Source organism: Aspergillus heteromorphus (genome assembly GCF_003184545.1).
Source record: "Aspergillus heteromorphus CBS 117.55 chromosome Unknown BO70scaffold_14, whole genome shotgun sequence".
Taxonomy (NCBI): Eukaryota; Fungi; Ascomycota; class Eurotiomycetes; order Eurotiales; family Aspergillaceae; genus Aspergillus; species Aspergillus heteromorphus.
In genome coordinates, this window is record NW_020290419.1 from 102,943 (window position 1) to 126,673 (window position 23,731).

Here is a 23,731-nt window from a genome sequence, read left to right on the forward strand (position 1 = left end):
TTATAGTCCCATAAGTCTGAAAAAAGATGCGGGCGGATTTATCCAGTTATCAAAAATTATCAAATAGACAACTATTCACTGCTCCCCTTCTCAAACTTATTATCACTATCACTGCCCATCTGGTCCAGCATGCGGTCAATCTCATCGCCCGCCTGCGCTTCCAGACCAATCGACTGCCCGCGGAATCCGTATACCGGGCGCCCATAATCCGCGCGGACATGTAAATCCCGACTGCACGGCACGCGGGCATCCGATCCGCGCGAGTCGCTGCTGCTCTGGAAGGGCAGGTGACGCTGCGAGGGCTGTGAGGAGTGGTAGCCCGAGTGCCTGTGGCCCGGGCTGAACATGAAAAGCAGCGTCTCGATGGCGTCCTGCTCCATCGCGCTGCTACCATTATACGGCGTCGGCGTCGGCGTGGAGGTGTTCTGGCTGGACGGCCGCAGCGGGGGCGTCCCCGGGACGAGCACAGTACTACTCCGGGGTCTGCTGACCTCCCGACTATTACTCCTCAAATAATGATCATACGCAGTGCAGCTGCTACTCAACATGCCAGGCTCGAGAATTCATTCACCTTTCAATTTGCATTCCCCTGTGGTGTGAGAAAATAATCTGGCCCGAATCCAATTCTCAGGATGCGACGTCACAGCCCGGGCATTTCCACGGATGGAGAGGATGAGTTAGAACCCGACCATGATTCTGCCACAAAAGGCGTGGGATGGGCTTTTGTCTTTCACCTGCCATGGATCAGCAAGGTCAATACTATCATGCTCAAGCATCGCCAGTTGTTTTAGCCCAGCGCTTTGAGCCGCAGAAGGGTCGTCGGAAATTCCTAATTAACCGGGTAAATTCCCGGCGGGCGCGGGGAGTGTAGATAGTGGGAAGGCGGGGGATCCGGGCTAGAAATTAACAAGAATCACTATTTAAGCATGACAATATCCCCAGAGTCCAGAACTTACCCGGTAAAAGGAATGGGAATCGGGAATATCCTGTCATAGCTAGGTAGCCACTGGGCCTGGCACGCATCCACACGTCAATTGCCTGCTGTTGGTCTGATCTTGCCGAGCAGCAGGCTGGCGGAGCTCAAGGGATAAATCCATTCCTCAGCGTGACATCATTTGATTTTATTTCTCTCCAGCGCGCGCTCACTTTTCCTTGCTCTTCCGAATTCCCATCTCATAAGTCCGTTCTTCTCTCGAGATACTGCACCCTTTACTACCTCCTCTTTCTCTCTTCTGCGTGCAGCCATTGCCTCCATACGTCACACTCTACCCCGCCGTCGCCATGTCGCAAGCCCCGCTATACATCGGCTTCGACCTCTCCACCCAACAACTCAAGGGTCTGGTCGTCAACTCCGACCTCAAGGTCGTCTACGTCTCCAAATTCGACTTCGATGCCGATTCCCGCGGCTTCCCCATCAAAAAAGGCGTCATCACCAACGAGGCTGAACATGAGGTCTTTGCCCCCGTCGCCATGTGGCTACAGGCCCTGGACGGCGTCCTCGACGGTCTACGCAAGCAGGGGCTGGACTTTCGCCAGATCAAGGGCATCAGCGGTGCCGGACAGCAGCATGGCAGTGTATACTGGGGGGAGAATGCGGAGGTTCTGTTGAAAAGCTTGGATTCAAGCAAGTCGCTAGAGGAGCAGCTGGACGGGGCATTCTCACATCCGTTTAGTCCCAACTGGCAGGACTCGAGTACGCAGGCGGAGTGTGATCAATTTGATGAATTCCTAGGCAGCCAGGAGGAGTTAGCTTTAGCCACGGGGAGCAAGGCGCACCATGTGAGTAGCTGCGACCGTCTGTGAAGGTTGGATTGGGCTAATGCTCGGCAGAGATTCACAGGTCCTCAGATCCTGCGGTTCCAGCACAAGTACCCTGATGTTTACAACAAGACACTACGGATCTCGCTGGTGTCTTCGTTCCTGGCGTCCCTGTTCCTCGGACGGATTGCGCCCTTCGATATCTCCGATGTCTGCGGGATGAACCTCTGGAATATCAAGATGGGCGCCTACGATGACAAGCTCCTCCAGCTCTGCGCGGGTCCCTCCGGGACCGAGGACCTGAAACGCAAGCTAGGCCCTGTCTTCGAGGACGGAGGCATCCATCTCGGCCCGATTGATCGATATTACGTCGAGCGCTACGGCTTCAGTCCCGACTGTACCATCATCCCCGCGACAGGCGATAACCCCGCCACCATCCTGGCGCTGCCGCTGCGAGCCTCCGACGCCATGGTCTCGCTGGGGACCTCAACCACCTTTCTCATGTCTACGCCCAGCTACAAGCCCGACCCGGCGACGCACTTCTTCAACCATCCCACGACCCCGGGGCTGTACATGTTCATGCTGTGCTACAAGAACGGCGGGCTTGCCCGCGAGCAGATCCGCGACGCCATCAACAAGAAACTCGGCGAGGAGCCCTTATTCCCCTGGGCGAACTTCGACCAGGTCACCCTGGACACTCCGCCGCTAGGCCAGAAATCCGACGCTGACCCGATGAAGATGGGTCTGTTCTTCCCGCGACCGGAGATCGTACCGAACCTACGCGCCGGACAATGGCGCTTCAACTACCATCCGGCCGATAACAGTCTGCGTCTGACGACTGAGGGCTGGAACGAGCCCCTCGATGAAGCCCGCGCCATTGTTGAGAGCCAGATGCTATCGCTGCGGTTGCGGTCTCAAGGTCTCACGCAAAGCCCTGGAAAGGGCATTCCCGCGCAGCCGCGCCGGGTGTATTTAGTTGGCGGCGGGTCGAAGAACAAAGCCATCGCCGAGGTGGCCGGGGAGATTCTGGGCGGCAGCGAGGGCGTGTATCAGCTCGAGATCGGTGACAATGCCTGCGCACTGGGAGCGGCGTATAAGGCGGTTTGGGCGATGGAGCGGACGCCCGGACAGACGTTTGAGGATCTCATTGGGAAGCGGTGGCATGAGGAGGAGTTTGTTAAAAAGATCGCGGTTGGGTATCAGAAGGGGGTGTTCGAGCGGTACGGGCAGGCTGTGGAGGGGTTCAAGAAGATGGAACTAGAGGTATTGCGGCAGGAGGGAAAGATCAAGGCGTGAGAGATCGGGGTAGAAGCTAGACAGGATAACGCAAGATAGGATTCTTGGATATTTGGCTGTTCTGTGTGGAGTAGATAAGTAACTAGATGAACTGCTTTTGATATAAGAATTGAGAAGTGCGGAGTACGGAGTACTCACTCACGTTCCTTCCTGCCTGAGGGCGACCTCCCGAAAAACTGCCGCCTCCCGCCGCCTCCGCATTCTCCGGACTCGTTTTCATTAAGCAATCATCGATCGGTAATTAGGAATCGGCACCCATGCTGCTTCTATGTCCGTAATACTCGGGTCTGCCCCGCGCTTCTTGCCAGCACGGCTGGCTACTTTCGGACGCCGTCATGCTCAGGCAAACCTGAGCCCGTTGGTTCGACAGCTCCCCATACGAAGAACAGTCGCAACACACGGCAGCACAGCAGCCAGATACAGTCCCTTGGCCTATACATTGCTAACAAGGACCCCGGAAGCAATTGTGAGAATTGACTTCATGCCCATGGGCGATGCGCTGGCTAATTGTCTGAGAGACTCCAGATGACGTGCTTTCGAGCTTGCCTCCTATCCCAGGGTCCCTGACACCCGCAGACTACGTTCCCGTCCTTTTCGTCACGCCCGCCTTTGCCAGTTGGATTGATACCTCGTCGCACGGGTTTCTTGAACAATGGATCAATCGCTTTTATCCCAACACCTCGAAATGTGAACACACCAGGCCTGTAGACGCTATTGTTGCGGTGGTGGATAGACTGCCCGATCATCGCGTGAACACCGAGGAAGCTATCGACGGGGTGTGCACACCAGAGTCCGAGGGGATTTCACTTCTACTGGTGAATGCAGACAATGTACGGGGGAAAGCCGCTGCACCTCGTCGGATTCGGAGTATGGAAGCTGCGGAGTCAAGTCTGGTCTTTGTAATTCAGAACGGCGACACGCGCTTATTTAGCAAATCACCGACGCACGAGATTGGGCTACGACTTGCAAACACAATATTTGTCAACGGCAACGAGAACACCCTGTTTGGGACACGCTGGGTCTACACGCCTTCGCACGGTTATGCTTTGGATCAATCAGTCAACCTGTCAAGCTGTGTCGTCACATCGAATGCGAGTGCAGTCAGTGACTCATTTAATCTTCCGCTGTACCCTGTTGGCCAACGAAGGAGAGTTATATCGAGCATGGGGAACATCCTCCGTCAGCTAGCGAAGCATACGGACAGCCAATCATCTGCTCCGATGCCAGCTTCGTCCGAGCTAGAGAAAGAGCTCCCGCGCTATATTGCGGAACATGGCATCGTTGATCAGAGAGTCTCCGTCTGGGCTTTAATCGAGGATAGCGAGGACGGTTTCCAAATGGACGCAAACACCAACACCCAAAAAAGCCTCGTCAGCTCGATTCGGAAAGGAGGCGCACTCCACCGGGTCATGAGTGGTGGAGGGGGATGGGGCAAGAAACAAGGTCTCTTGTCATTGGATCCTGAAACGACTTTCTTAGAAGCAGATGGGAGATGCGGACTGTTGGGCCTAGATGATGTCTTCAATAATGCGCATTCACCACCAGATGCCCCGCCGCCGCCGCCGCCACCGCCGTCCTTTGACATGCCATACTTTGGGGACGATCTGTCGGCCTTGTCCCAAGCAGCAAGGCCGGGCGATTATGTCCAGTTTTTTGTCTCTTTAGAACCCGATCATGTCCCAGCGCGTGAGCATGAAGATGGGAGCATATCATTTCACTTTGGCGTTGTTTCTGATGCCGAGACCGTTGTACAAAGCACCGATTCCACGAAGAAGGACTTGGTAGTCGCGTCCAACTACTTCGGGGCGCTATCGGAGAGAGCTATCACCTACTTGCAACCGATGAGTGGAGCGGAGTCTGCCGAAGTGGTGCAAGAGTCGAGTGCCAAGTTCGATATCCCCGGATGTCGGGTGGAAGTGGTAATGAAATGATCCCAGTTCAAGGATCTGAAATGCGTATATGTATAGGTACGATTTTTTTGTCTGAACAGCATGTCAATCAAATGTCGTCGTAGTAAATTTAAAACATCGCGAGGATCGAGATAAGAGGTTGATGGGATGCTGATTTACTCTACACTACTCCGTGATTAGCGTCGGCTCATCGCGGAAGCGAATTAGACCTGGTAAAGGATGGTCTGGTAGATATTTATCATGTCCAAATCTAAAGAAAGCCGACTATGAATGTCGAAAGTACACACAAAATACGGACAAAAAAAAAACAACACATGGATATATGTACACTTCGCTGGATATAATCACTCGCTTTTCGGGTTGGCTCTCTGGGCCAGCAGGTTCAAGGCGCTACCGGCCAGGACGAAGGCGCACTGGTCGGGACTGAGGGTGTGCTTGACCGGGATATCAAGGGACTCGCCGGAGCGTTTGGTGACGCGGAGCTGGATTGAGCCCTGGCCGCCGGCCTGCAACACGTCGTACAGACCGTGGGTGGCGACGACGTCGCAGGCGTCGATGCGGTCGTAGTCGGCCGGGTTGGCAAAGGTCAAGGGCACGACACCCTGCTTCTTCAGGTTGGTCTCGTGGATGCGGGCGAAGCTCTTGGCCACGATAACGCGACCGCCCAGGTAGCGGGGCTGCAGGGCGGCGTGCTCGCGCGCGCTACCCTCGCCGTAATTCTCCTCCGCCACGACCAGCCACTCCGCGCCCTGGGCCTTCCACTGCGCGGCCAGGTCGGGGATGGAGTACTGCTTGCCGGCCTCGTCGTAGGCCACGTTCGTCTCGCCGGTGGCGGCGTTCACGGCCCCAATCAGCGTGTTGGCGGAGATATTGGGCAAGTGGCCCTTGTACTTCAGCCACGGGCCGGCGGCGGAGATAGTGTCCGTCGTGCACTGACCCTTGACCTTGTACAGCACCTTGAGACCCGACAAGTCGCCCTTGGGAAACGGGGCGAAGGGCTCTAGCAGGGCGAGGCGATCTGATGTGGGGGAGACAATCACGTCGCAGGACGCGTCCGGGACCGCGGCGGTGGGCTGGAAAGATGGGTTGCCGTCGGCAAACCCAGCGCTGGGGAGCGAGTAGCCCGTGGGGGGCTGGAACCGGAACTCCTCGCCGCTGGGCGTTTTGAGGCTGTCGGTCATGGGGTTGAAGGTAGTGCTGCCCGAGTAGACCATCGCCGTGACCAACTCCGGGGAGGCCAGGAAGTTCATGGTTCTCCGGTTGCCGTCGTTCCGACCAGGGAAGTTCCGGTTGTACGAGGTGAGAATGGCGTTGTCCTCGCCCTTGGGGATGCCATCGGTGCGATTCCACTGACCGATGCACGGACCGCAGGCGTTGGCCAGCACGGTGCCGCCCGCTTGGGAGAAGGTCGACAGAGTCTGATCACGGTCCAGCGTGGCCCGGATCTGCTCGCTGCCGGGGGTGATGAAGAAGTCGGACTTGGGCTCGAGTCCGGCGGCGGACGCCTGCTTGACCAGGTTCTCCGCACGGGTCATATCCTCGTAGGAGCTGTTTGTGCAGCTGCCGATCAAGCCGGCACCGAGAGACTCCGGCCATCCCTTCTCGCGAACGGTGTCGGCAAAGGAAGACAAAGGCACGGAGAAGTCAGGGGTAAAGGGGCCGTTGATATGCGGCTCCAGTGTGGACAGGTCAATGGTGATCAGCTGGTCGTACTCGGCAGCCTTGTCAGCCTGGAGAAGGTTACGGGGCCCGGAAGCAGCAATCTTGGACGCGGCCTGGGCAACATCCGCCCGGTGAGTCGCCTTCAGGTAGGGAACCATGCTGGGGGAGAAGGGGAATACCGAAGTGGTTGCGCCCACCTCAGCTCCCATGTTGCAAATGGTGGCCATACCGGTGCAGCTTAGGGTTTCCAAGCCCGGTCCGTGATACTCGATGATGAATCCGGTTCCACCGCGGACGGTGAGCTTGCCAGCCAGGTGAAGAATAATATCTTTGGGAGCAGCCCATCCATTCAGCCTGCCCTCCAGACGCACGCCCAGCACGCGGGGCGCCTTGAGTTCCCAGGGGGCATCAACCAGCGCGTCAACAGCGTCCGCACCTCCCACACCAATGGCAATGGCACCCAGACCACCCGCATTCGGGGTGTGACTGTCGGTTCCCAGCATCATCAGACCAGGAGCAGCGTAGTTCTCCAGCACGCTCTGGTGGATGATTCCAGCGCCTGGGGGCCAGAATTCAATGCCATAGCGTTTCGCAGCACTCTCCAGGAAGTCAAACACCTCGCTGTTGCCCTTGATAGACGCAGGCAGATCAGTGTCCGCTCCGCGCTCGCCCACAATCATATGGTCGCAGTGGATACTGGCAGGCACGGCTGTCGAGGGCAGGCCGCAGGACATGAACTGTAACAACGCCATCTGGGCTGACGCATCCTGCATGGCCACGCGGTCCGGCTTCAGCTTGAGGTTGGCCTTGCCGCGAATATCTCGTCCATTGTCGGTACCGGTCAACAGGGACTCCTCGGGGTTGTCCAAGTGGGCGTAGAGAATCTTCTCCGCCAGGGTCAGGTTTCGCGACGGCCCAAGAACTCGGCGAACGTTTTCAAGGTTCTGTACGATCTTCTGGTAGGGAGGTAGACGGGAGGATGAGGGTGACGCCTCAGTGGCCAGGCCACGGCGACTGAGTAGTCTCTGCGGGGAGAGGCATTTCGGAGCCAACTAGAATAATGGGGAAGTGGAGGTCAGCCATCCATCTGACTCCTCGCTGTGCCATCCAGGCGGCGGGAGACTAAGGGAGGAGGGGGGGGTTTGGGGGAATGGGAGGGCGCAACTTACCCTCTGAGAGGCGGTGGCCCGTTGCCAAACAAGTTGCCTCACCATCGTCTTACTGATTGCTAGGATGAATTGCGGAGGAAGCAACATCCAGGGTCACGCCGAACAGCGTTTTCTTCTCCCCTTCTTAGTCGCACTTTTTTACCTGCCCCGTGATTGGGCCGTCGCCACCGCCGATGCCGGGTTGTCGATCTGGGCCCGTAGATCGGACCCGACCCCGACACCGGCTGGCGCGCACCTGCAAACGGAAGGCGGCGGGGCAGGCGGTCAGTATTTACGGCAGATACAAAAATTGCAAAAACGTCAAATGATCCTTCATTACTCCGTTATCAACCTTTCAGTTCAAAATCCCTACGCCTGAACTCTAACCCTCACCGGCATAATTACCTCTATCTACTAAGATTGCACTAGCCCCAGATCTCTAGTTAGTGATCACGGGAGCTGAGTTATCCCATCTGTCGCTCTCCACTGCGTCGACCAGCCACCGCGCCACACTGATGCGACTCGTGCTGGCCATCATCGGCACCCCTTTGCCATCCTCCGGCCACACCCTGATAGGCATTGCCCCCGTATCCACGAGTCGAGAAGGCCGCACAAAGACATAGTCAACCCCGCTGCTCCGCACCTCCCTCTCCGTGTCGTTGTGATCATCGTACTGGTAGGACATGTTGGACTTGGCCATGAGCAGACGCAGCAGGCAGTGCATGTTAGCCCATGAGTCGCCCACCCCAAATGCCTGCAGGATGACTGTTTTGCGCACTCCAAACTCCTTCATCGCAGCCACCACGTTGGCGTTGCAGTCGGTCATCAGCCGCGGCGGGGAAATCGGAGCCGCAAACGGACTGTCGTTCGCCCTGGGGGCGTTCAAGGTCACGATCACGGCGTCGGGCACGTCGGCCTTGAAGGCAACTCGTACATCGTCGAGCTGGGTTGGCGTGCCTGGTCAGGTTAGCGGGCCGGTCGTCTTTCCCCTAACATGCAGGGGTTATGCGAATATACACCTTGGATAATCTTCAGGCCGGCGGCTTGGATATCGCTCAGCGCATCGGGGTTGCGGGCTAGGGTGGTAACTTGGTATCCTAGAGGATATTAGCTGGTGTAAGAACCCTTCGTAGAGTGTAGTATTAGAGCTTACCTCGGCTAAGCAGCTCGTCGATGACGAACTTGCCGCATCGTCCAGTTCCGCCAATCACGAGAACGCGCATGTTAACTTCCAATCAATTCTCAATTCCATGGGTGTAAGAAATGGATTGTGCAGTATTATCCAGGCGGTTCTCAACTCCTACCGCGTTTACAGGCAGGCCTATATAGTTAGTATCTGCTTCGGAGCAGACCTCGGATCCGACCGGACAAGCCCTCTCTCCTCCGGTCCGGAGAGTTGGGCTTGGAGGAGTCTACTCCGTACTCCGTACCACAGACCGGTACTCCGTACGGAGTAGATAATTTCTCCATCGGCTAATACCTAGAGGATACAGAGTAATCCTTTAGCGCAACAGGAGCGGGATTCCGCGGCCAGCCGATGCGGGTAGCGCCGGACATATCGACATTCCGCGGCGGAAGAGTTCCGTCCGGGGACCCTAAGTACGGAGTAGTCACCCCCTACTGCGTACCCCGCAGTTTCCCCAGGCACCGACTTATCCATTCCGGGATTCCCGCGGCAAGCATTATTCCATTCCTATAAAACATCCCCGCCGTGGCTCATCCGCCCGAGACCTCCAAGACTGAGAACCATTCCATTACACATCATGCCTGTAACCAATTTCAAACACACCGATCCGTACTCTTACCAGACTGGATTTGACTCCTATCATGAGTGAGTGATTGGTGATTGGGCCTGACACCTCTGGAGAACCTTGTTTATACTGACCGACCGACTCATCCAGGTCAGAGGCCGTCGAGGGAGCTCTTCCCGTAGGACAAAACTCGCCTCAGAAGGCCCCTTATGGACTCTACACCGAGAAGCTTTCCGGCACCGCGTTTACAGCCCCCAGGCATGAAAACAGACAAACCTGGGTGTACCGCATCCTTCCGGCGGCCGCTCATGAGAATTTCCAGGCCGAGGATACCGATTCCTACCACACCACCATGACCACCGAAACACACAAGCTGCACCATATCCCCAATCAGCTCCGATGGGACCCATTTGACCTGGACGAGACCGTGGACTGGGTCCATGGCATGCACCTTGTTGCCGGCTCGGGGGATCCCACGCTCAAACAGGGCCTGGGAATCCTCCTGTATGCGGTGGGGAAAGACATGGGAAAGGAAGCTTTCTATTCGGCCGACGGGGACTTCCTGATTGTGCCCCAGCATGGCGTGCTGGATATTCAAACCGAGTTGGGTCGACTCCTGGTTCGCCCGAACGAGATCTGCGTGATTCCTCGTGGTGTGAGGTGAGAACCATCCGACATTTGGATACTCAAGAGTCTATCCTAACAGGCCCAGATACCGTGTCACTCTCCCTAATGGACCAGTGAGAGGATACATCTGCGAGCTCTACCAGGGCCACTACCAGCTCCCTGAGCTCGGCCCGATCGGATCCAACGGCCTCGCCAACGCGCGAGACTTCCAAGCCCCGGTGGCCGCCTTTGACGACGAGGAGGAGCCGTCGGAGTATCGCCTGTACAGTAAATTCAACAATACCCTCTTCTCCGCCCGCCAGGCCCACACCCCTTTCGATATTGTTGCCTGGCACGGGAACTACTACCCCTACAAGTACGACCTGGGCCGCTTCAACACGGTCGGGTCGATCTCCTTCGACCACCCCGATCCCTCCATCTTCACCGTTCTGACCGGTCCCTCCGACCACACAGGCACTGCAATTGCCGACTTTGTCATCTTTCCGCCCCGCTGGCTGGTGGCGGAGGGCACCTTTCGTCCCCCGTGGTACCACCGCAACACCATGTCCGAGTTCATGGGGTTGATCAGCGGAGATTACGACGCGAAGACGGGCGGAGGATTCCAGCCGGCCGGCGCCAGTCTGCACAATGTTATGAGCGCCCACGGGCCAGACATGAATGCATTCGAGGGGGCTAGTAATGCGGAACTGAAGCCGCAGAAGATCGGCGAGGGAAGCATGGCTTTCATGTTCGAGAGGTCAGTCTTCCACTCCCCAGGATTTGAGCATACAGGACCTAACACACCACCCAGCTGCCTTATGGTCGGAGTATCCGAATGGGGCCTGAAGAGCTGCCAGAAGGTGCAAGAAAAGTACAACGCGCACAGCTGGCAACCTCTGAAGAGACATTTCAAGAACCCTAACAAGCCATCTGCTTAATTAAGCATCCAGCCTTGGAGCGCCCTGTATCAATCCCCTGCCCTATTCAAACACTGTTGTAGCCAACGAGTTTCGTAAATTGAACATCCGTTGATTATTTCCTCAACACTCTCCTCACTCTTGCTATCCAGAAATCCAGTTGGCCCGAGACCTTGACCCGAAGGCACTTAATTTCCTTGCCAGGCCTCGTATGGCCGCCCGCGTGGCCAACGCAGTTGACACCTCCCGACGCAGTCACCATTACTAGTACGGGGCAACACGAGCAACGCAGGTTTCCAATTGGCCAGTATAGTACCTGAAAATGGTGTTTTAAAATCGACCGGTATGGACTGGTATCTGTCTTGGTATTAATAATAAAAGAACAATGATCTTGTTTAATGATTCCGAATGCTTTTATTCCTTTCCCATGCTTTTGCGACGTGGTTGCAGCCTTGCTTTCATCAATAACAGAAATAGTAAAAGATGATATCGTATATACAGATGGTCACCCCCCACACATGCAGATGGTCACATCTACCGGATCTTGTAGACGCAGGGCTTGAGAACGGCAGCCTCTTCCTCGGCGGACATTCCCTTGTCGGCGAGAGACCGGTCGATAAACCTCTTCTTGCCCGGACCAGAGCTGGCAGGGGCAGTAGAGACATGCTTGCCCTTGGAAGGGGCGCCATGCTTAACAAATTCCATCCTCACGAACATCTTGTTGGACTTGTCAACCGACTCGGGCTTCAGGGAGAAGCCTCGCGTCCGGAACACCTCAACAAATGCGGAGATATCCGTCTCGTCGTTGTTGCTGGTCGGACGAGCGTCTTCAGCGAAGACTTCAGCGTCCTCCGCGTCCGACCCTTCCTCCTCGCCCGACTGAATCTTCTTGAGCTTCTTCCTCTCGGACTTGGTGAGCTCTTGCGGCTTCTTTGCGCCGATCTGAGCCTTCTTGCGGGTCACCTTGCCAAACCGACTCTTGACCTCACTGACCCAGCACTCGCCCTTGCCGTCACTTCGCAGGACGCGCCATGCCTCCTCCACGAACGACACCCAGTTGGTGCCCATCAGACTGAGACAAAAGACGGCAACGTCGACGGAGCCATCAGCCAACGGGAGATTGGAGATGTCTGCCTTGGTTATGGGAGAGTCTTTCGGGGCGTGCAGGTCGTAGCTGAGAAGCTTCAGGTTCAGCTTTTTCGCGGACGGCTGGAGCGCACGGGCGAGTTGGGCATCACCACAGCCGAGATCAGCGACGGTGCACAATCCATTGGGTCGGCGAGGGAGCGCGAAGGCAGGGCCCCGCTTGTTGTCGGGCTTGTTCCCCCTCCGGGGAGCGACCGCTCCCCTACCCCGGAACGCTTTGATATAGCCGTCGACGGGGTTGGAAGGCCAGGACTCCTTAACCTGGCGAGCGAATCCAGCATGATACTCATCGAACAGTTCGGGGTTAGCGGAGAACAGCTCCAGGGCCTTGGCGGAGGGTGTCGTGTACAGGGTCTCGTTCAGATGGCGGAAACGGGACGAGATCAACTTCTGCCGCATGGCCTGCTGGAGAGGGGTGAGAATGGCCTCAGTTTTCGGGGGTGCAACAGGCAAGGCATCAGCGGTTGACGCTCCGTTGGACGCGCCTTCGCCGTCCTGTGGTTGTTCTTGTTGCTGCTCCTGTTTCTTGTTCTTGTTCTTCCTCTGGCGCTTGCTGACGGGCTTTTCTCCTTCCTCTGGTTTCTCTTCGGGCTGCTGTTTTAGCTCCTGATCCTGCTGCTCGTCCCTCTTGTCCGCGGGGCCCTGAGCATCTGCATTCTTGGGCTTCTGGTCCTTCTTCTGCTTCCTGTCACCCTTCTGGCCCTTCGGAGCGGGCTTCAGGCCCTCGATATGGCGACGGTACATCTCGTCGACATTCGACTTGGTCACACGGTCATCACGCTTGCGCTTCATAGATCTCGAGTCGGATTGGGGGGTTCCATTGGCTCCAGTGGCCCCAGATTGGTTTTGCTTGGAGGCATCGGCCTGAGGCCTCAGAGCGGCGGTCTCGAGCGACCAACCTGGAACGGCGAACATGATCGGTCTCTGGAAAAAAGCGAGTTCTGTAAGAGTTGATTGATACCGGTGGATAATCCAATTCAGATCAACCCTTCCAGAGTAAAATTCAATACCTTTGCAGCCTGGAAATTCGGTCTAGACGGTGGAGAAAAATACCGAAATTTTCCAGCAGTAAAAGGCGGAGGAAGTCCGCGGGCAGTTTTTCTGCCGTTTCTCTAAAGGCGGTCAGGGGGCTTTTTCTTGAGTTTGGCGTCCTGCTTCAAGTTACCTTTCTGTTTTGGGAATAGTAGATAATCATCTAGCGTCATCGTCGAGCATTCCGAAACCCACGCGCATTTCGGAATAGACAGTCCGGAATGCCCCGGTGCTTCTCCTCAGCGGTACAGCTGACACATGCTTGTACGGACCAATTCATTGATCAATCGATCAACTGTAAGATTGTCACTATTAAGTAAAAGCCATCCAAATGCTCCATATACGACTAAATACATGATGGCGTCGTGACGCTGTTGGCATGCGCAACGCAAATCGGGATATCAGAAACCATTTAATCCGGACGATCCAAAACATCCAACGAAGATGGCCCAATGCCAACAACAGTACAATGTCAACAACAATGGAGAAACAAGCCGCCTTGAGAGAATTGAATTGGAACAACGATCTATCACATAGCTGCAGTGCTCCGCCTCTTGGTGAGCACGTCAATCACTCGGGTGTAAAATTTCGAGGCTTGTTGGCGAACAAAAGTAATGTCCACTGTCAGGTACTCGGGAAGTATGTCAACCAGATCGCGGTCTCTATTTTCGTCCAAGAGGGGAATATATTGAAACTCGGCAGATTCAAAGTTGGCCGAGGATACATGAGGGACAACTAGCTTGAAATGGAGTGCTGCCACATGTTAGAAGCCATCACCGAAGGGGTCGCGATATACGGGGGGGAGCTTACTTCCGTTGCTACCCGTTTGGATACAGTCGTACAGGTTATCCGACTGTCGCTTCTTGACGTCGCGAATGATTAGACCAGTAAGGTCAGTGTAGAGATCTTCCTTCAGCTGCGCAAATTGGGCTGCTTGCGCGGCCTCTGCAGTTACTGCAGCATTCGCACGGTTAAGACCACTCTTGATCGCACTTCCGGGCACCTTGGCTGCCGCGCTTTCGAGACTGGCGGTGGCGGTAGCGTTACGGGCCGCTGCAAGTTTTGTTTGCAATGCCTTAACCTCCACCTGTGCTGAAGAGAGCTGGCCGGTCGTCTCCTCGGCTTGTGACTTTAATTTGGTCACTTCCGCATCCCGCTCTTTCAACTGTTTTTGTAGCGACCGGCTTTGCTGGCCAAGCGCTCTCTGCGCCTCTAACTCTGCCTTCAACGAGGCGATCACGGTATTCGAAGCTAAAAGCATTCAGTAACCATGGCCTTTGAAAAGCGCACAAGGGAGATGCACATACCAGTTGCCATCAAATCGAATTGTTTCCGTAGCTTTTCCATGTTTGTATTTGCTTCGACAACCCCTATTTCTCTGAGATTCCTGTATCGATTCTCCAGGGTATCACATTTCTTCGTTAGTTCCCCGATTCGACGTCGGAGCTCGGGCTCTATATTGGCCTTGTCCTCAGCGCCACTGAGCCTTGATTTCAACGGAGAACTATGTACTGGTTTCTGCGGTTGTCCACGTTTTGCCGGTGATCGTGGTATTGACGGGGGCTGAGTATCCTGAAGCATGGTTTCGTCCACAACATCTTGTGCAGCGGGTTCATCTTCTTGTGTGTCCATCTCCTCAGCTCTCCGTTTTTGTTTCTTGGGCTGTGCTGATTGCTCCTCGGGGGCTTCAGTTGATTTACGTCGTCGGTTGGTCGAGGGAGTGTATTCGAATTCGCTATCCGCCTGCAGAGAATTTTCTCTGTTGACTTTTCTCCGACCTCGTGTAACTGCAGGTTTCGATTTGGTTGGCTTTGGAGCACTCTGTGGCCATTCTAGTTCATTATTCGAAACTAGAACGTTTTCTTGTTCCTGGGCATCAGTCTCATGCTCTGACTCTTTGGTCTCATCTTGCTCTTCCGCGACGTCTTGGGACGCCTGGACTGAGTTTCTGCTACCCTTCGGTCTGCCCCTCCTCCCGCCTCTCTTTGCTGCAGGCGCATCGGATAATTCTGGGGGCGCGGTAGCTGGATCCTGTGTTGATGAGATCAGGGGCTTCATTTCGGCTGATTTGGATCGCGGTCTTCCTCTTTGCTTCTTAGCAGGGCGTTTATTATCGCGTGTGGAGGCCTTTCCGGAGCCATTGGCTTGCATCATGTCCTCATCGTTAGACTCGGTGGCAGCAGAGAGCGCGGTGGCGGCCTTTCTTTTTGGCATGGTATAGATTGCTGTATATGATATATATAACGCGTCGAAGATATTTCACGGCAGATGGATATAAGGCCGATGTTGTATGTACACGGTTAACGCATCCAAGTTCGGAGCGCGCGACCGCAACGACCGCAACACAACAATACTGTGGCGCCGGGGCATGTGACACTCTGGTCAGCCACATCTCCGACCGGCCCGCGCCACATCCACTCTCCCGCCGATGGCCGAACGTTAATTACAGAACTTGATTGGATCAATCAGTTATCGAATACTACCACAAAAGTCCATTCCCCAAAAGTTGTACGTGTCTATTCTATTTGATTTACATTAATGTACAAGATATATATCCATCTGGTCCGACGCTTCACCAGACCTTGTTTGTCTCTAGAGTCGCAACCGGCATGCGAAGGAACATATTCATCAACAAAGCCGCGGCAACACTAACATTCAGACTGTCCACTCTAGCCGGATCAGCCTTGACCCCCAACGCGGAGCTGATCCGCGCCCCCGGCAAACTGATGATCGCATCTGCCTGTCTCCGGAGATGCCCACTTAACCCGGTGTTTTCATTACCCAGCATCAGGACCGTCGGGGCCTGTGCGAGGGGTGTCCCCTCACCGTTACTGTAAAGCGTGACGGGATCGATGAGCTTCGGATTCGGACCCGGAGCATCGGCCGCCAGGAACCGCCAGCCGTTGGCTTTAGATTGCTGAATGAACGCCACTTCATTTCTGGTGTGCAGGAGCGGCATGTTTTCTGCGGCGCCGGCCGCCGTTTTTGTCGAGACGGCCGACAGCCGCGCGGAGTTTCGGCCCGCGAAGACGATCGCGTCGATGCCTAGGTAGTAGGCTGAGCGGATGATGGCGCCCATGTTGCCTGTGTCGACGACCCCGTCCAAAAGGACTACCACCGGGTACCGCGCTTGGAGGGCGTTGTTGATTGTAACGCGTGGGCTGGTGCCGTTTACTAGGGCTTCTTCTTTGGATTGCAGCCCGAGCTCGACGTTGAAGTAGGGTTCTTCAGCTGAGGGAACGGCTTGGAGGTTTAGGACTGGCCGTTGCGGCAGTGGGGATGCCTCCAGCACACAGCCGTTGTGGGGGCGGCCCGCGCTCATCTTGTCCAGTATACGGTCCCATTCTCCGAAGGCCATTTTGACGGGGACGTTCTTTGCGAGAGCGAGCTTGCGGATTCCTACTTTGGCATCGTTGAGCTCCTCGTCCATGTTCTGGTATATGTATAATTTGTATAGCTGGCGGCGCTCGCAGCGCAGTGCGGCTTCGATGGCGGATGTGCCACAAACAAATTGCGATGCTGGTGTGGTGTATGGGATCTCACTGGGGGGCAGCACGTTCTTCTTCACCCGTTCGGGGATTTTGTCGGTGATGCGATGGGCATTTCGCTCCTGGCGCTTGGGAGTGCGGCCACCAAAGTCGCGGTCCTGGGTAGAGGACTCCCTCGACCTAGAGGGGCGGTCCTGTGTATAGGACGACCCACGCGAATTATTATCCGTTCTCTCTGATGAAAACCTGGGCCGCTGGGGTGATTGCAGCTCGCGGGGCAATGCTTGGAATTTCCCTAGTTTAATGAACGCATCCTCGTCGAACTCGGTCTTAGGTTTGTATGACCTGCGGGGGTCTCTGTCGTCAGATCTCCGCGGTCTGGAGTCTCTGTCCCTCTTGTTAGAGAAATCGCGGCCACTGCCTCCGTCATCAAACTCAGACTTGGATTTCCACGGCTTGCGCGCGTCCTTGTCTTCAAACCTTTGCGGCTTCAAGTCCCTGTCTCTCCCGCGAGAGAACGCATTTGGCTTGCGTGTGTCCTTCTCCTCGAACCTTTCTAGCTTGGAGTCACGATCTCCCCTGCGAGAGAAGCCGTCCGACTTGCGGCCATCAAGACCAGCGGATCCCCTTGTAAACTTGCCCTTATTCTCATCAAACTCGGACTTAGACTTCCATGGCTTGCGGGAGTCCCTCTCATCCAGCCTTTGCGGCCGAGAGTCGCTGTCCCTGTCCCTGTCCCTACTGCGAGAGTAATCCTCTACTCCACGGGATTTGCGAATGCCACGATTGATGGCGGAGTTAAGGGAGGCATGTCTGGCGGGACTGAAGCGCGTAGCGGCGGTGATGGATGTTCGCAGGGGTGACCAGAAGGGATTGCGGGGGTAGAGAGACAACATTGAGATGTGGGATCTGGGAGAAGCACGAGAAGCAGATATTCCCAGCCACAGATTAATACATATTCCGTTGTGGTGCTTGAAGGAAAACAACAGGAAAAGATAGGGCGGTGACAGGATTTTCCTCACCGCCCGGGAGCTGCCGATCGATAAGACCTACGGAGTACTATCTATCTATCTACTTAGCCCAGGTTGCGAATACCAAGACTTGAGACACGAATTCGATAGTACTAGTATACTGTGGATAGATTTTCACCCTCTTCCTATCTACAGCCCACGTCCACGTCCTTGAGTTGAGATGTCCGGATTATTATCCTCGCTCAAGGCGTTGACAGCCTAGCAGCACCCTCGCATTTGGTCCCTGCACCCGCCTCATCGAATCTATATACATAGTGGGCTGAGGGGGCTGGGTTGGCATGGAGGATTGATTAGTACATGGGATATTTTCAACATTTACATACGAGAAGCAATAGTTTTAGATAAGTTATTATAAAAGATATTCAGTTGCCACATTGTCAGTTGGTCCGACCCGAAGAGGGTTAGATAGAGGGAATCGGCGGATGATCGGAAGACTAGACAACAATAACTGTTGCATGCGAACAGATTCGGATTATCTGCAGAGAAAGGATAGGATTTCATATGCAAAAGCGGAGGCGTCCGGTGTCTAGACTCTACGGAGTACGGGGTACAAAGTAGAGCATTTATTACCAATCAGAGGCTGCGCAGATGACGCAATCGGGCCCCGGCCGATCGGCGCCGCAGGCAAAAGCAGCCGCCCGCGGAATGCGAGGATAAATGCGTACGGCCGACACGATTATTCAAACTTTCCCAATAATATTATTACTTATCTGCGTCACAACCTTTGCCCCAGGAAACCATCATGGCGGCCCCTTCAGAGATGGCCCGCTCGGCTCCACGAGCTTTTAAAGCTGCGCACCTGTTCAGCCAGCGCGGGCGCCCTTTAACTGGAAGTCGCAGAATCCCAGTCACATCAGTGCAAAATGCTTCCCCGGCAAGCTACAGAGCCCTGCACCAATCCCTGCTGCGGAAGTCGCATCCCACCCCTATACAGAAAAGCTCTCTCGCAAAAGACCCATTATCTTCAAACCCTGCCATGGCGTTCCCCTGCCTGGACGCGCAGGATGCAAAGTCCGCCCAACTCTCTGCTCGATCACTCCAGTCCGGTCCCGAGCCTTCCTATACGACTGGCCACCACGAACTGTTCCACGGTGAACAGCCACTTCTACTTGATTGGGGTGGCGTACTACCGGAATTCGATATCGCATATGAATCATGGGGTCGGCTAAATCCCGACAAGAGCAATGCTATTCTACTACATACCGGGCTATCCGCCTCCAGCCACGCTCACAGTACGACGGCCAATCCTAAGCCTGGCTGGTGGGAGAAGTTCATCGGGCCTGGGAAGCCTCTAAACACCGACAAATACTTCATCATCTGTACTAACGTCATTGGAGGATGCTATGGCAGTACGGGGCCGTCATCATTCGACCCTTCGGATGGGAAGAGATACGCTACCCGGTTCCCTATTCTTACTATAGATGACATGGTGCGGGCACAGTTTCGTCTTCTTGATTCCCTGGGCATAAAGAAGCTCTACGCCTCCGTTGGATCCAGTATGGGTGGCATGCAGAGTCTTGCTGCGGGCGTTCTCTTCCCGGAGCGAATTGGCAAGATTGTTAGTATCAGCGGCTGTGCGCGAAGCCATCCCTACAGTATCGCCATGCGACACACTCAGCGGCAGGTACTGATGATGGACCCGAAATGGGCCCGGGGGTTCTATTATGACTCGATCCCCCCTCACTCGGGCATGAAACTCGCTCGAGAAATCGCGACGGTCACATACCGAAGCGGACCAGAATGGGAGATGCGGTTCGGACGACGGCGTGCTGACCCTCGCAAGCAGCCTGCCCTCTGCCCCGATTTCCTGATTGAAACCTACCTCGACCATGCGGGTGAGAAGTTCTGCTTGGAATATGACCCAAACAGTCTTCTTTATGTCTCAAAGGCGATGGATCTGTTTGATCTAGGCCACGCACACCAAACCGAGACAAAGAAACGGAGAGCCGAGTACAAGGCCGAAATTGCCGAAGGCGTTCACCAGAGTGACATCACCTGCAGCCTAACTCTGCCGGAGAAACCCTACGAGGAGCAACCGTCGGCTGAGGAACAGGCCATGGACGCAGCCGCGAGACCAGATGCGCCACCGCAGGATCTTGTGGCTGGTCTGGCACCACTCAAGAATCACCCTGTGCTTGTGATGGGCGTTGCCAGTGACATTCTCTTTCCCGCTTGGCAGCAGCGGGAAATCGCCCAGACTCTCCGGGCCGCCGGAAACAACAGTGTTGAACACATCGAACTCGGCGAGGATATCTCTATGTTTGGACACGACACGTTCCTCTTGGATCTCAAGAACATTGGAGGTGCTGTGGAGACGTTTCTGCGGTAAACCAGTAGCGATCATGACTTGCAATTAGCGTGCTGTACGGGGTAATTCTGGGGGACGATGGAATAGACATGGTTGTGCGTGGCCTGTAGACTAGCAACAATAATCTGTTCGCGCTGTACTTATAAAGGTAGTACTGTGCTATTATCGACGGCCGTAGTCGCGGGGCCAGTCACTCCGGGGAGGCAGATACGCTGCTTGCGTACTTTCTCCGGCCGGTCACGTGGGGCGTCCCCGCGGATGGAGGCTAGCCGGGTTTCCTCCGATTGCGGCGCCCTTTAAACGGATGTTTTTCTTCAAGCCAGCAGAACAGAACCTCTGCATCCCCTTCTAACGGACATTCACCATGGCTGCTGCTGCTAGGACTCTTCGCATAGGTCAATTGATTCCTTCTTAATAGCATCATGCCCACCTTGCCTGACTAGCCACTGACATATCTTGTCTCCTGTAGGTCTCATTCCCGGTGACGGCATCGGACGAGAGGTCATCCCGGTGAGTCAACGAGCGAACCGCACTCTGTTGAAGGGGAGAATCTAACAAGACCGCCACCACAGGCCGGCCGACGGGTGCTGGAGTCCCTCCCATCGTCCTTGAATCTGAAGTTCAGCTTCGTTGATCTGGATGCCGGTTTCGACACTTTCAACCGGACTGGTAGCGCGCTGCCGGACAAGACTGTCGACACCCTCAAGAAGGAGTGCGATGGTGCTCTGTTCGGAGCTGTCAGGTAAGAGGGATACGGTCCACTCGAACATACTTGGCTTTGTCCACTGACTGGTTTCTCCTAGCTCCCCCAGCACCAAGGTCGCTGGCTACTCCTCTCCCATCGTTGCCCTCCGCAAGAAGCTGGACCTCTACGCCAACGTCCGCCCGGTCAAGACTACCGCCGGCAGCAGCAACGGCAACCCCATCGACCTAGTCATCGTCCGCGAGAACACTGAAGATCTTTATGTGAAGGAGGAACAGACCAAGGACACCCCCAACGGCAAGGTTGCGGAGGCTATTAAGCGCATTTCCGAGAGTGCCTCATCTCGCATTTCCACCATCGCTGGCGAGATCGCCCTGAGACGCCAGAAGATTCGGGATGTGGCCCCTGCTGCCGGTCTCCGTACCAAGCCTATGGTGACCATCACCCACAAGTCCAACGTTCTTTCGCAGACCGATGGTCTGTTCCGTGAGACCGCCCGCAAGGCCCTCGCTGCCTCTCGTTTCTCCTCTGTGGAGGTCGAGGAGCAGATCGTCGACTCCATGGTCTACAAGCTCTTCCGTCAGCCCGAGTACTACGACGTCATTGTTGCTCCCAACCTGTACGGTGACATTCTATCCGACGGTGCTGCCGCCCTGGTTGGCAGTCTGGGCCTGGTGCCCAGCGCCAACGTCGGTGATGGCTTTGCTATCGGTGAACCCTGCCACGGCAGTGCCCCTGACATTGAGGGTAAGGGCATCGCCAACCCCATTGCTACCCTGCGTAGTGTGGCTCTGATGCTGGAGTTCTTGGGCGAGGAGAACGCTGCCGCTAAGATCTATACTGCCGTCGATGCTAATCTCGACGAGGGCAAGTATCTTTCTCCCGACATGGGTGGCAAGGCTACCACCCAGCAGGTCTTGGATGATGTGCTGAAGAGGCTGTAAAATGATGATTAAAAGTATGTATGTATAGTGTGCAGATAGGAGTAGACTCCGCAGGGAGTACAATAATATAGAAAATCTGTCACGGACCTGGCCTTAGGTGCGCTTCTAAAGTAGGTCCGCTGTCATGTCCGCTAAATAATTGGCAAAAGACTAGAGCTCTGACCCACCAGACATCCCTTCTATGCCACAGAGGCCACTTCCTCACACCTTCAGCTATTTGGCGAATACGGCTAAAGCATGCGTGTGGGAATAAATCGATCGATCGGTCGACCAGTTGATGGTTGCAGTTGAATGATCCCAAGGTTCACACTCTTCCGACAGGATCTGGACAAAGCTAACAGACACGAGAAGATTAAACATCTTTGGCAAACGGACACCTCTCCAAAAAGACCGATCAAGAGCGGCGCTGCCGGCCATTCCGACCACCGCCATCCTTTTCCTCCGCAATCTTTGCCTTCCTTCTTCCCGTCCGGTTCACCAGATGATCGATTACACAGCCCTTGTCCCACCCGGCAGACGACTGCCCGGTAATCGCCCGACATCGCGGACATGATTTCCCATGACGTATAAAAAGCTGGTGCAGCGAATATTTCAGATGGTCTGGAATGCGCACCTCTAGATGCCGGTAGGCCGTGATCTCCTTCGCCTTGTCTGGGGGCACCCAGTTCAGCCATTTGCATATGCGGAAGATGTGCGTGTCAACCGCGAAGCAAGGCCGTTGCAGACAGAAGAGAAGAACGCACCCTGCCGTCTTGGGACCGATGCCCGGATATTTTACTAGCTCTGCCATCGCATCATCCGTCGGGAGACCGTGGAGGTGGTTTAGGGAAAGGAAGTTCTGATCCGCACATGCGATCTCATACTGTTTGCCACTCTCGGGCTTAGTGAGCAGGTTCGCCGGCACATCTTGGCTGCCTTTGACTAACATTTCCCGGCGCTCCTGGTTTTCCGCGTAGACCATGTCGAGGATGCCCTTGATCTTTTTGCTTTTAACATCCGCCAACCCACCTCGCTTGATGGCTTCGAAGACATCTTTAAGTGATGCCTTACGGACGGCATCCCAGTTCACGCTTCCCTTACCGATTCCTTCCGTCAGGATGCCAAATCTCTGCACGAGGCCGTTAAATGCCAGAGCAGAGTTAGTCCCCGTTGTTGCCCCGCTGAGCAAGGTTCGGATGAGGGCATCAAGGACCGAGGGCACCTCGCCGCAGCCCGTGACTGTAAGCGATGGCTCCGGGATAGTGGCGGGTGGTATAACATCCCCATGCACGGTGGAGAGCAAGCGGTTGACCTCTTTGCACTCTTCCGGAGTGGGATGGACCCAGTCAGGAAACGGGGTGACGCCAGGCGTGAGGCCATATTGGTTGGTCTTCTTGGACTTTTTCCCGGTCTCTGCAGCCTTTAGTTAGATCGAGTTTCTTCCTTAACTAAATGTTGGAACTTACTGTCAAGGCGGTTTATTCCCTCTTTCTTAATGGCGGATTCTGACTTGTCTGTCTTCTTGAGTGGGGTCTTTCTGTCACTACTAGTTGGGGATAGAGGAATGACTGAGCCCAAATTATGAGGGAGCGGCGACGCAGGGGACCCCGGGTACATATCAGCCGGGGTAAATACACGCCGAGTGGCCGTGGTAGCATTTGTTTTTTGCTTCTTGAGGCTCTGACCCGCAGATGCATTGATATGCACTCTCTTTATCGGTTTTGGCGAAGATTCAGCCTCCGGGGTCTGGAACGTCAGAGACGGGCTGGGCTGCGTTTCAGCTGCCAGCAGAGCAGCTTCTCGCGCAGCTGCAGATCGCGTCATGCGTGCCATGGCAAAATATTGAATAATAGGTTGTGGAGAACGATGAATAATTGCAGGCGCACGGATTCGAGTAGTACTGTTACCCCGATGTATCTAGCTAGGCCTATAAACCTGGAATGTTCGGATGACAAGCATGGCTGGGGCAGATGCGGATCTGCATGAAATGGTGACTTAGTACCTGCTTCTAATAATAAATAAGGGCCTTTAGATCATTGCGATCGAGAGTTG

At 55.2% G+C, this 23,731-nt stretch overlaps 12 protein-coding genes across 12 annotated transcripts; 5 read left to right on the forward strand and 7 right to left on the reverse strand.

The window, feature by feature from the left end:
• Positions 1–32: 32 nt before the first annotated feature.
• On the reverse strand, positions 33–548 carry BO70DRAFT_429544 (uncharacterized protein; the record flags this gene model as incomplete). The annotated part of the gene is made up of 1 exon (XM_025548077.1): positions 33–548. One exon carries the CDS (start codon positions 546–548, stop codon positions 72–74), a length of 477 nt encoding a protein of 158 aa, XP_025398811.1. The 3' UTR covers positions 33–71.
• Positions 549–1,281: 733 nt separating this feature from the next.
• Positions 1,282–3,054, forward strand: BO70DRAFT_292858 (xylulokinase; the record flags this gene model as incomplete). The annotated part of the gene is made up of 2 exons (XM_025539420.1): positions 1,282–1,779; positions 1,831–3,054. The coding sequence occupies 2 exons, from the start codon at positions 1,282–1,284 to the stop codon at positions 3,052–3,054; spliced, it is 1,722 nt and encodes a 573-aa protein (XP_025398812.1).
• A 268-nt stretch (positions 3,055–3,322) lies between these two features.
• Positions 3,323–5,225, forward strand: BO70DRAFT_315581 (uncharacterized protein; the record flags this gene model as incomplete). The annotated part of the gene is made up of 2 exons (XM_025540319.1): positions 3,323–3,520; positions 3,573–5,225. The coding sequence occupies 2 exons, from the start codon at positions 3,323–3,325 to the stop codon at positions 4,983–4,985; spliced, it is 1,611 nt and encodes a 536-aa protein (XP_025398813.1). The 3' UTR covers positions 4,986–5,225.
• On the reverse strand, positions 5,186–7,882 carry BO70DRAFT_362463 (aconitate hydratase ACO2). The gene is made up of 2 exons (XM_025543301.1): positions 7,796–7,882; positions 5,186–7,678 (listed from the first exon to the last, which is right to left on the reverse strand). The coding sequence occupies exons 1-2, from the start codon at positions 7,838–7,840 to the stop codon at positions 5,309–5,311; spliced, it is 2,415 nt and encodes an 804-aa protein (XP_025398814.1). The 5' UTR covers positions 7,841–7,882; the 3' UTR covers positions 5,186–5,308.
• Positions 7,883–8,136: 254 nt separating this feature from the next.
• Positions 8,137–9,082, reverse strand: BO70DRAFT_315586 (NAD(P)-binding protein). Its single transcript, XM_025540320.1, has 3 exons — positions 8,928–9,082; positions 8,794–8,871; positions 8,137–8,731 (listed from the first exon to the last, which is right to left on the reverse strand). The coding sequence occupies exons 1-3, from the start codon at positions 8,995–8,997 to the stop codon at positions 8,214–8,216; spliced, it is 666 nt and encodes a 221-aa protein (XP_025398815.1). The 5' UTR covers positions 8,998–9,082; the 3' UTR covers positions 8,137–8,213.
• Positions 9,083–9,488: 406 nt separating this feature from the next.
• hmgA (putative homogentisate 1,2-dioxygenase (HmgA)) lies at positions 9,489–11,428 on the forward strand. Its single transcript, XM_025543302.1, has 4 exons — positions 9,489–9,605; positions 9,676–10,185; positions 10,238–10,888; positions 10,943–11,428. The coding sequence occupies exons 1-4, from the start codon at positions 9,538–9,540 to the stop codon at positions 11,067–11,069; spliced, it is 1,356 nt and encodes a 451-aa protein (XP_025398816.1). The 5' UTR covers positions 9,489–9,537; the 3' UTR covers positions 11,070–11,428.
• Positions 11,429–11,449: 21 nt separating this feature from the next.
• On the reverse strand, positions 11,450–13,224 carry BO70DRAFT_362468 (25S rRNA (adenine645-N1)-methyltransferase). Its single transcript, XM_025543303.1, has one exon. The coding sequence runs from the start codon at positions 13,107–13,109 to the stop codon at positions 11,583–11,585; it is 1,527 nt and encodes a 508-aa protein (XP_025398817.1). The 5' UTR covers positions 13,110–13,224; the 3' UTR covers positions 11,450–11,582.
• Positions 13,225–13,531: 307 nt separating this feature from the next.
• Positions 13,532–15,515, reverse strand: BO70DRAFT_337282 (putative chromosome segregation protein (Pcs1)). Its single transcript, XM_025541147.1, has 3 exons — positions 14,534–15,515; positions 14,037–14,477; positions 13,532–13,979 (listed from the first exon to the last, which is right to left on the reverse strand). Exons 1-3 carry the CDS (start codon positions 15,438–15,440, stop codon positions 13,756–13,758), a joined length of 1,572 nt encoding a protein of 523 aa, XP_025398818.1. The 5' UTR covers positions 15,441–15,515; the 3' UTR covers positions 13,532–13,755.
• Positions 15,516–15,726: 211 nt separating this feature from the next.
• On the reverse strand, positions 15,727–17,663 carry BO70DRAFT_362470 (RNA methyltransferase). The gene has a single exon (XM_025543304.1). The coding sequence runs from the start codon at positions 17,608–17,610 to the stop codon at positions 15,799–15,801; it is 1,812 nt and encodes a 603-aa protein (XP_025398819.1). The 5' UTR covers positions 17,611–17,663; the 3' UTR covers positions 15,727–15,798.
• Positions 17,664–18,418: 755 nt separating this feature from the next.
• Positions 18,419–20,252, forward strand: BO70DRAFT_362471 (homoserine O-acetyltransferase family protein). Its single transcript, XM_025543305.1, has one exon. It carries the CDS (start codon positions 18,488–18,490, stop codon positions 20,072–20,074), a length of 1,587 nt encoding a protein of 528 aa, XP_025398820.1. The 5' UTR covers positions 18,419–18,487; the 3' UTR covers positions 20,075–20,252.
• A 127-nt stretch (positions 20,253–20,379) lies between these two features.
• On the forward strand, positions 20,380–21,786 carry lysB (homoisocitrate dehydrogenase lysB). The gene is made up of 4 exons (XM_025543306.1): positions 20,380–20,448; positions 20,523–20,563; positions 20,626–20,795; positions 20,857–21,786. The coding sequence occupies exons 1-4, from the start codon at positions 20,418–20,420 to the stop codon at positions 21,698–21,700; spliced, it is 1,086 nt and encodes a 361-aa protein (XP_025398821.1). The 5' UTR covers positions 20,380–20,417; the 3' UTR covers positions 21,701–21,786.
• A 308-nt stretch (positions 21,787–22,094) lies between these two features.
• BO70DRAFT_353090 (endonuclease III domain-containing protein) lies at positions 22,095–23,296 on the reverse strand (the record flags this gene model as incomplete). The annotated part of the gene is made up of 2 exons (XM_025541820.1): positions 22,095–23,092; positions 23,146–23,296. 2 exons carry the CDS (start codon positions 23,294–23,296, stop codon positions 22,095–22,097), a joined length of 1,149 nt encoding a protein of 382 aa, XP_025398822.1.
• Between the last annotated feature and the right edge of the window lie 435 nt (positions 23,297–23,731).